Source organism: Sabethes cyaneus, chromosome 2, assembly GCF_943734655.1.
Source record: "Sabethes cyaneus chromosome 2, idSabCyanKW18_F2, whole genome shotgun sequence".
Lineage (NCBI taxonomy): Eukaryota > Metazoa > Arthropoda > Insecta > Diptera > Culicidae > Sabethes > Sabethes cyaneus.
The window spans coordinates 6,004,106-6,012,847 of NC_071354.1; the positions used below are offsets into that span (position 1 = coordinate 6,004,106).

At 41.2% G+C, this 8,742-nt stretch overlaps 2 protein-coding genes across 3 annotated transcripts; one reads left to right on the forward strand and one right to left on the reverse strand.

The window, feature by feature from the left end:
* The first annotated feature begins 1,659 nt into the window (after positions 1 to 1,659).
* LOC128738841 (ATP-binding cassette sub-family F member 1) lies at positions 1,660 to 4,672 on the forward strand. Of its 2 annotated transcripts, none has more exons than XM_053834262.1 (3): positions 1,660 to 1,716; positions 1,775 to 3,845; positions 3,909 to 4,672. In XM_053834262.1, exons 2-3 carry the CDS (start codon positions 1,787 to 1,789, stop codon positions 4,580 to 4,582), a joined length of 2,733 nt encoding a protein of 910 aa, XP_053690237.1. In that variant the 5' UTR covers positions 1,660 to 1,716; positions 1,775 to 1,786; the 3' UTR covers positions 4,583 to 4,672. The 2 variants fall into 2 exon arrangements, with proteins under 2 accessions (XP_053690237.1, XP_053690238.1); XM_053834263.1 differs by having other exon boundaries at positions 1,668 to 1,716; positions 1,778 to 3,845.
* On the reverse strand, positions 4,608 to 5,325 carry LOC128738842 (U11/U12 small nuclear ribonucleoprotein 35 kDa protein-like). Its single transcript, XM_053834264.1, has one exon. It carries the CDS (start codon positions 5,318 to 5,320, stop codon positions 4,676 to 4,678), a length of 645 nt encoding a protein of 214 aa, XP_053690239.1. The 5' UTR covers positions 5,321 to 5,325; the 3' UTR covers positions 4,608 to 4,675.
* Positions 5,326 to 8,742: the final 3,417 nt, after the last annotated feature.

Here is an 8,742-nt window from a genome sequence, read left to right on the forward strand (position 1 = left end):
GAAATTGTTACTTGGGACGTGAATTCAACGTAGTTTGCTTTTCCTATAATGTTCAACTGAAAGGTACGTAATTCCCTGTAGAGAAATTTTCGTGATTTTTCACGTGGATTGGACGTGGATTATTTTGCGTAGAGTGATAAACTAATTGCTTTTATTTACCAATTTGAAGCTGTGGTACCGTTCTACAATTCGTTTTTTGACGTGAAACGCCGCTGTCTTACCCGAAAAAAATAACCATAACACGAAGATAAAAATTAATGTAACAGTAGGAAACAAAATATAGTAAAAAAGATCAAATTGATCGTCAGAAAAGATAACCAAACCATCAAACTTATTGTAGTCCACCATAACTTTCATTTTCAGAGATTCTACCACAAAAATGAATATCTTAACAATAAAAAATCTACCCAGGTAACCGATAAGCAGTAAATCAGTCGTTTATTAGCATCCCTGGCGTTTTATACTGCAGGTTGTTGCTTATCAACTTTTTGACTGCATAACTGTTGTAAATTGGCATCCACAATTCTGTTTACATTCATCTTGTTGGTAACTAGCTGCAAATAAGCATTGCCAGCACTATAAGAGGGCTAGCAGTAAAGTAGCCGCATATTTTGCCAAAATAGCATTTAAGTAGCATTTAAGGCAACTTAAATGCTTATTGGATTGCTTTTTAAATTACATTGGAAATGCTTATTGGTTACCTGGGTAGTTTCTCGCGAACAAAAATTTTCATTTACAGTAAAAGTTATTGTTCTGTTATAGTAAATTTAGGCGAAAAAAAAAACAAAAAAAAAAAAAATAAAAACGGCAGTAAATTTTTAATGAAATATGGTCAGTTCATTCTATAAAATAAATTAAGAAACAAAAATATGAATAAAATTTTAATTTGAGCCACTTTTAAAATAAATTTACCATAAGTTTCAATGTTCACAATAAAAATTGTTGTAGATTGTTTCTACTACAAAATTTAATGTAATTTGTTTTGAGTAGTTTCGTTCAGTTTAAACGTACTGTGTTGGGTGTTGAATTAGTACCTGAAAACTGCACGAACTGCACGAGTAAAATTCATGTGCACTATGTCTTTAAGCAGGCGGTTTGATATGGCTGTTTAGAAGCGGATTGTTTAGCAGAAAGACCCGCTATAAAGCTTGTTTATCAGCTGGTTAGGAGAGAGCAGATTTGAAGATATTAAAATAGCTTAAACATCGTCTGTTCAAACACCATTTAAGCGTTTAGGTTCTTTACCCTTCAGTTTCATTCGCCAGATTGCAATAAAAATATCATAAACACTCCTAATTCTGCGCATGGTTTCCACCGCATATTTTCCATAAAAATCAGGGCATTTTCAAATGAACAATCTCAATGTACACATATTTTCTTAGATGTGTTAATAAGAGGAAAAATTTGCAAGAATTTAAAAATTTTGAATGAATTGTGGGTGCGTAGAATTAGGTGCGTGTATGGTACACTCTCGTGATGCGAGCAATTCGATTCAGTGCAGTCAAGAAATAGGAGAAATAATAGCGTTACATCCGTTATGCCAAGCCGTCATTTTTATCTTCTTTGTTTTGATCTCCTTTACTGACGTTTACACACAAACACACTGGAAACATCACAACTGTCGTGATTTTTACTTTTTTCTTTTACATTCCTTTCCTGCTTGGAAGTTCACGTTGCTGCTGTCGTGTGTCGATTGCACCACATTTTAATAAAAAAGTAAGTGCCAAAAAATTCAATGCCACATAATTTCGATTAAAATTTCATTGGTTTCTAGTAGTTCCACACGATGCCACCGAAAAAAAAGGGCAACAAAAAGAATCAGGACTGGGATTCGGACGAATCCGAACAGTCGAAACCGGCAGCTGTCGCAGCTTCAGGTAAACCGGGCAAGGGCAAGGGAAAAGCTGCCAACGTGGATTCCGACGAGGAGGCTGTACCCGTCAAGCAGAAAGCGGCACCAGCCACCGCCGCCGCAAAGAAGACAGCCAAAGGTAAAAAAGGTAAGGGCAAAAACAACGACGACTGGAGCGATGACGAGGAACAGGCGAACCGAAAAGGAGGAAAAATGCCACCATCGAAAGCGAGAGCAGCTAGCGACAGCGAATCGGAGGAGGATGCAATGGTGAAAGCGAAACCTGTTCAGAAGAAAAAGCAACAACAGCCTTCGGCTGCGAAGGGTAAGAAAGGCCGAAAGGATGACGATTGGTCGGATCGCGAGGAGAAGGAGCTTAAGTTGGACGTTTCGGATGAGGAGGAGGAGGCTCCGGTAATGGTTAGTAGTAAGGCGGCTAAAAAGAAGGGGAAGGCAGCGAAAAAAGTGAGTAAAGTTTCTTCCTCCGAAGAGGAGGAGGAGGAAGAAATTGAAAGTGAGCAAGAAACGGAAGAGGAACCAGTTCCTGTGCCAGTGGCGAAAGGTAAGAATTCAAAGAAAAATTCGAAGGAACAAAATGATGAGAGTGCTAAGGTGGCGCCTGCTGTGGTTCCGATTGTGGTCGCAAAAGAGAAGGAAGTTGTTAAGAGTGAGGAAAAACCCAAAGTTGTGGCAGTGGAAGAAGTACCTTCAAAGCCTGAGCCTGTAAAGGAAGTTACCAAGGCGGAGCCTGAAGTGGAGCAGAAACCTGATGATGAAGCGGACGAATTAGCGGATAAAATCGAGGATTTGGAAATCAAGGAGCAGGAGAAGAAGCTTACCCACAAGGAGAAGAAAAAGCTGAAAAAACAGGAAGAGTTCCAGAAACAGATGGAGGCCATGACCCGGAAGGGTGGCCAAGGGCATTCCGACTTAGATAGCAACTTTACGATGTCGCAAGCGCAAAAAAGTGGAAACCAAAGCAAGCACATGGACCATGCGGTGGATATTAAGATTGAGAATTTCACCATTTCCGCCAAGGGAAATGATCTGTTTGTGAATGCAAATTTGCTGATAGCAAACGGGCGGCGGTACGGTTTGGTTGGACCCAACGGACATGGTAAAACCACATTGCTTCGACACATTGCCAATCGAGTTTTTGCGATTCCGCCCAGCATCGATGTGCTGCTCTGCGAGCAAGAAGTGGTTGCCGATGAAACTTCTGCGGTCGATACCGTGCTGAAGGCGGACGTAAAACGAATTGCTCTGCTGGAAGAGTGTAAAAAGTTGGAGGAGGCAGTGGAATCCGGTAAGCTGGAACTTCAGGATAAACTGCAGGAGGTCTACAATGAGCTGAAAGCGATTGGGGCCGATTCTGCTGAACCACGCGCGCGTCGTATTTTGGCTGGTTTAGGATTTTCTCGTTCGATGCAGAATCGTGCGACGAAAGATTTCTCCGGTGGGTGGAGAATGCGAGTGTCCCTAGCTAGGGCTCTATTTTTGGAACCTACCTTGCTGCTGTTGGATGAACCGACAAATCACTTGGATCTGAATGCCGTCATTTGGTTGGATAACTATCTGCAGGGTTGGAAGAAAACACTGCTCATCGTTTCCCACGACCAAAGCTTCTTGGACAACGTTTGCAACGAAGTGATTCATTTGGACAACAAAAAACTGTATTATTATAAGGGTAACTATTCGATGTTTAAGAAAATGCACGTTCAGAAACGGCGGGAGATGATCAAGGAATACGAAAAGCAGGAGAAGCGAATCAAGGACATGAAGGCCCACGGCCAGTCGAAGAAAGCGGCTGAGAAAAAGCAGAAGGAGAATCTCAGCCGTAAACAGGAGAAGGGCAGCAAAGGAAAGGGTCAGAAATCCGCTGCCGACGAGGAAGATGGGCCGGTGGAACTGTTGTCCAAACCGAAGGATTACATTGTTAAGTTCAGCTTCCCGGATCCACCCCCGCTGCAGCCTCCAATTCTTGGATTGCACAGTGAGTTTTAAAGTTGATTGTTTGTTTCTACTTTCTTCTAATGCTTCGTTTCTTTTTGATTAGACGTGACTTTCAACTTCCCTGGACAAAAGTCTTTGTTCGTTAATGTTGAGTTCGGTATTGACATGAGCAGTCGCGTTGCCATCGTTGGACCGAACGGTGTTGGTAAGTCAACTTTCCTCAAACTGCTGGTTGGTGATTTGCAGGCGGTTGTCGGCGAGTCAAGAAAGAATCATCGGCTCCGAATTGGGCGATTCGATCAGCACTCCGGCGAACATCTGACCGCAGAAGAAAGTCCTGCCGAATATCTTCAACGTCTCTTTAACTTGCCCTACGAAAAGGCACGTAAAGCACTCGGAACGTTCGGTTTGGCTAGTCACGCTCATACGATTAAGATGAAGGACCTCTCGGGAGGACAGAAGGCCCGGGTGGCCCTGGCCGAACTCTGCCTAAATGCGCCGGACGTGTTGATATTGGATGAACCGACAAACAATCTGGATATTGAGTCTATCGATGCCCTGGCGGAGGCAATCAACGAATACAAGGGTGGCGTCATAATTGTTTCTCACGACGAACGATTAATTCGTGAAACCGAGTGCGCGTTGTACGTCATCGAGGAGCAGACCATCAACGAAATTGACGGCGATTTCGATGACTACCGGAAGGAAGTATTGGACAGTCTGGGTGAGGTTATCAACAATCCGAGCATATCGGCCAACGCCGCAGTTCAGCAGTAGCAAAATAACCCCTAGTAATCCCTGCTTCAACCTTATAATAATCAGCCTGTTTTATTAGATGAACTTTGTATAATAAAAAACCCTAATTTAAGCCTACCGAATTGTGTTAAGAAATTCCCTGTGTTGGTTAGTAATCCTGTGAAACTCGTTTTTGCTGGTGTACTTTTGCCCACCCATCGGTTCCTTCCATGGTCGATCCTTACAACCGAACCGTAGCTGCTGACTTTTCTTCATTCCTCCGAAGCCGCCACCCAACCGACGTGGTTTCCATCCTTTCAACCTTCGCTCCCACTCCTCGTCCACCAGGATTGCTTTTCCATTAACCGTTCGACCGTGCATTTCTTCAATGGCTCGCTTAGCATACTTTCTCCTACTATACTCGACAAATCCATATCCGCGCGACAGACCGGTCTCGATATCGCACACCAACCGACACCGAACGATCGTTCCGCAGCGCTCGAACAGTTCCCGTAGGCGTTTCTCGCTTACGGCGTAGTCCAACCGGCCGACAAATACCGTATGGTACGGATCACCAACGACCTTGTGGTTCGGTTTGTAGGTCGCTTCCATCGCTCGCACCAGTGCGCGATCGTGCGGGAACTCGTCCGTTCCGTCGATGGAACCTACCCGGATAGGATCGTACGTCTCGCGGGCGTAACGAGACCACGACGCGCTTGAGCTGCTCTCATACTTCTCTTCACGTGGATGTTTTCTATCCTGGCCCCGGTCACTGGACATTTTTAAGCACCACCAAAAAAAGCAAGCTTTTGAGGTAAAAGATGTAAACAAATAACGCAAAGAACTGATAAGACAGGAATGGGCCGGGCGATACCGGTGTCGAACGATATTATGTTATCGGTTTTGCATATCGATACCAAGAGTTTGACACTTGACGGTATCGATATTCATATTGCCAAAGAGTGTTTAACTCTTGGTTTAACTAAAGGTAACTTATTCGCAACTACGATTTTGCCGAAGTTGTTAGTTTTTTTAGCAAGAAAAAAATATGCAGAAGGAAAGTTGAAATTAAAGAAAAGAAAACTTTTTGCGATTTAATTCCACTATTCGCTTACGACTTGTAGGCTTCATCAGTGTCTGTCTTCGAACTGGGAGTTGCTCCGAAAACTCCGAACTGGGAGATGCAGAAAAGCAAATATTTTTGCTTTTGTTACGACAGTTCGTAACGTGATTTTGTGTAAGTACAAAACCCCATAGACTGAACTATTTCACGATTTTTTTTATTTATGGTTGAAATTTGATGCTTTGATTACTTGTTTCTTTTCAAATATCGCTGATTGTAAGAAAAACTTTAGTTTAGTAAGGATACTATTTTAGATTAAATTGTTTCGGTATCTTCGGTGCACTTTTTCTAGATATTTCAAGTCTGTGCTAAAACTGTAAAAACGACTCTAACTTGGACTCTAATTTGGATGAAAATTTAAGCAAATTCAAAATAGCTTTGAAGTAGCACTTAGGGCAACTTAAATGCTTGTTGGCTTGCATTTAAATTGCATTGGAAATGCTTATTGGTTACCTGGGTACCGACTTTCGCCAGATATACGATGGGAATCTCTCCAAGCATTGCCTGTAGCTAGTGGTATATACGCTTCCACCACTCTCCGTTTTCAGTTTGTACTCCACCAAATATCGTCTGCAGTACCCTCTGCTCGAACATCAGAGTCAGGCCGAGTATGTCCCCCGTGTGCAGGGTCACGGCTTCAAGCCTATAAAGAACCACTGGCCTAATAATGGTTTTATACATCGTCAGCTTCGTACGGCTCCGTATGCTTCTTGCTCATAACGTTTTGCAAAGGCCAAAGTAGGCCCGATTTCCTGTTTGAATGCGCCGATGGATCTCCTTACTAACGTTATTGTCCGCGACCACCAGTGATCCCACATACAAGAAATCATCTACCACTTCTGGTTCGTCGCCGTCAACGGTTACCGTCCGTAGGAGGCGCGTGCTTGTTTCCTTTGAGCTTCTTTCTTTCATGCATTTGGTTCTTGACGCATTTATTTTTAGCCCAATCCTCCTAGACTTCACTTAGGTTCTGGCGTAGATTGCCTCCGCGGTCGCAAAGTTCTTGGGTATGATATTAAAATCATCTGCAAAGCCTAGGAGTTTGCTATCCTTGCTTCGATGCCCACTCGTCGGATTACCCCCTCAAGAGTCTGACGTCACGAGTGCATCTGATATTTCACCAGCTATTCTGATGCTTGATTTTGATTTTTCTAGCGTTGTACGATACAGTTTTATTAGCTTGGTCGGAAAAACGTGTTCGAGCATTATCTGCCATAATCAGGGATGGAAAAAAATCGCTTCTAGTGATCAAGATCATAGAAGCGATCAGATTCAGATTTATTGACATCACTACTTGTAAGCGACAAACACTTTATCGCGATCCGTGCAGATTATGACCAAGGATGGTTCAATCACTTTGACTCAATTTTGATTCATTTGACAGTACCGTCTCAGCCGAGCAAAATTTGACAAAGATATGTATGAGACTTTTATAGAACATGTTATTACCTACAATTTTGCTAAATGAAGTTTTGCTGTATCTTATGTATTTACGGTGCTACAATGCTAGTACCTCTTTATTAACTAAATGAACGTTCATTTAGTCACTAAAGAGTTACTAGCATTGTAGCGCCGTAACTACAGAAGATACAGCAAAACTTCATTCAGCAAAATTGTAGATAATAACTTGTTCTATAAAAGTCTCATACATATCTTTGTCAAATTTTGCTCGGCCGAGACAGTACTCTCAAATGAATCAAAATTGAGTCAAAGTGATCGAACCATCTCTGATTATGACAAACCTCATGTCAGATCATGTTCATTGCATGATTACGTTGAGAATTATAACAGATACAGACGATTGGATACAAACAACATGTGTGACCTTTTCTCTCGCAGCTCTCGAAGTGAACAATAAGTTGTTTTGCAGTCGTGCGTGTCTTCATATACAATTCATGACTGTGAGCAGGATAGACAATTGCAATATTTGATTATATCTTAATCATATATTCAGGAGTATTTAGTTGCGTGTTATAAAAACTGCGCAATATAGAATTACAAATAGTTATCAAAATTTTCGCCTCCATTTTGGTACATATATGTTCTTATATGGCGTGAAATATAACTTTTTCGTTCAGATATGATTTCGTATACCTCAGTTGCAATCGAGATATACAAACCAAATGGTTTACTGGGTAATACCTGATTCATAACAAACCCTACGTCTTACCGCAGGGTGTCAATAACTTATTTGCACCGGACGGATAGCTCTTGTCGGACTTTTTAAACATAAAATGGTTGCAATCGGTGATTAATGATATTTAGTCAACTTCTAAAGCATTTACATTAAATTTTTTCATATCGAAAAAGGGTCTCGATTTTGGCACAGTTTCGATTTTGGCAACATAGGCGACACGCATTTGTTGCCAAAATCGAAATCCAACTGTACTTGTATCTGAATCTGTTGCAAACTTGAAATTGCATCCTAATTAGTTTTTTTTAATTTGTAACACAGTATGTTAAAAATATCAAAATGTGTTTTAAAACAGATATAATCTTGTTATGCCTCCTGATCGGGTAGCTATACAACGGTTGAATAAGCTACTAATCAACAAAAATGTTTGTTGGATTAGCAATTGGGTAAAAGACGCATAATTTTTCAAGGGTGATGTCTTCAGAGAAGTTTAATAATAAAATATAGAGCATCTTTATGCACTATTAGTGTAAGAGGAACTTTTGTTTTTTTTAATTTAAAAAAAAATTCTTCAAAAAGTTGCAGAACATACTTAAATCACAGAGAACAGATTAACAGCACAGAGAACAGATTAACAGGCTCGAAGGAAGTAATCGATTTTTTGTGTGTAAAATCTGTCGGTAGCGCCCTCCAGAAATAGTTTGCCAAACGCATCAAAAAATATCCATGTACCTTTATCAATATTTCTTTGTGCTGGAGTTACATAGCAGCGATGGCAGCGACATCAAGATTTAGTTTGCCACTTACTGCTCGAGGGGTGCTCTATTGAAGGATTACTCATAGATTACATAAAAACCTTTTACACACTTTTTGTCAATTACCTGGAAGTCTGTTCTCTGTGCTTAAATGAGCAATTTTGCCGAATATAGTAACTATCTATTGTCG

Bases quoted from the DNA above. Each gene is read 5' to 3' on its own strand.
- LOC128738842 (XM_053834264.1), bottom strand. From the start codon at position 5,320: ATGTCCAGTGACCGGGGCCAGGATAGAAAACATCCACGTGAAGAGAAG.
- LOC128738841 (XM_053834262.1), top strand. From the start codon at position 1,787: ATGCCACCGAAAAAAAAGGGCAACAAAAAGAATCAGGACTGGGATTCG. The intron at 3,846-3,908 runs GTGAGTTTTAAA...CTTTTTGATTAG, and splicing joins TCCAATTCTTGGATTGCACA to ACGTGACTTTCAACTTCCCT.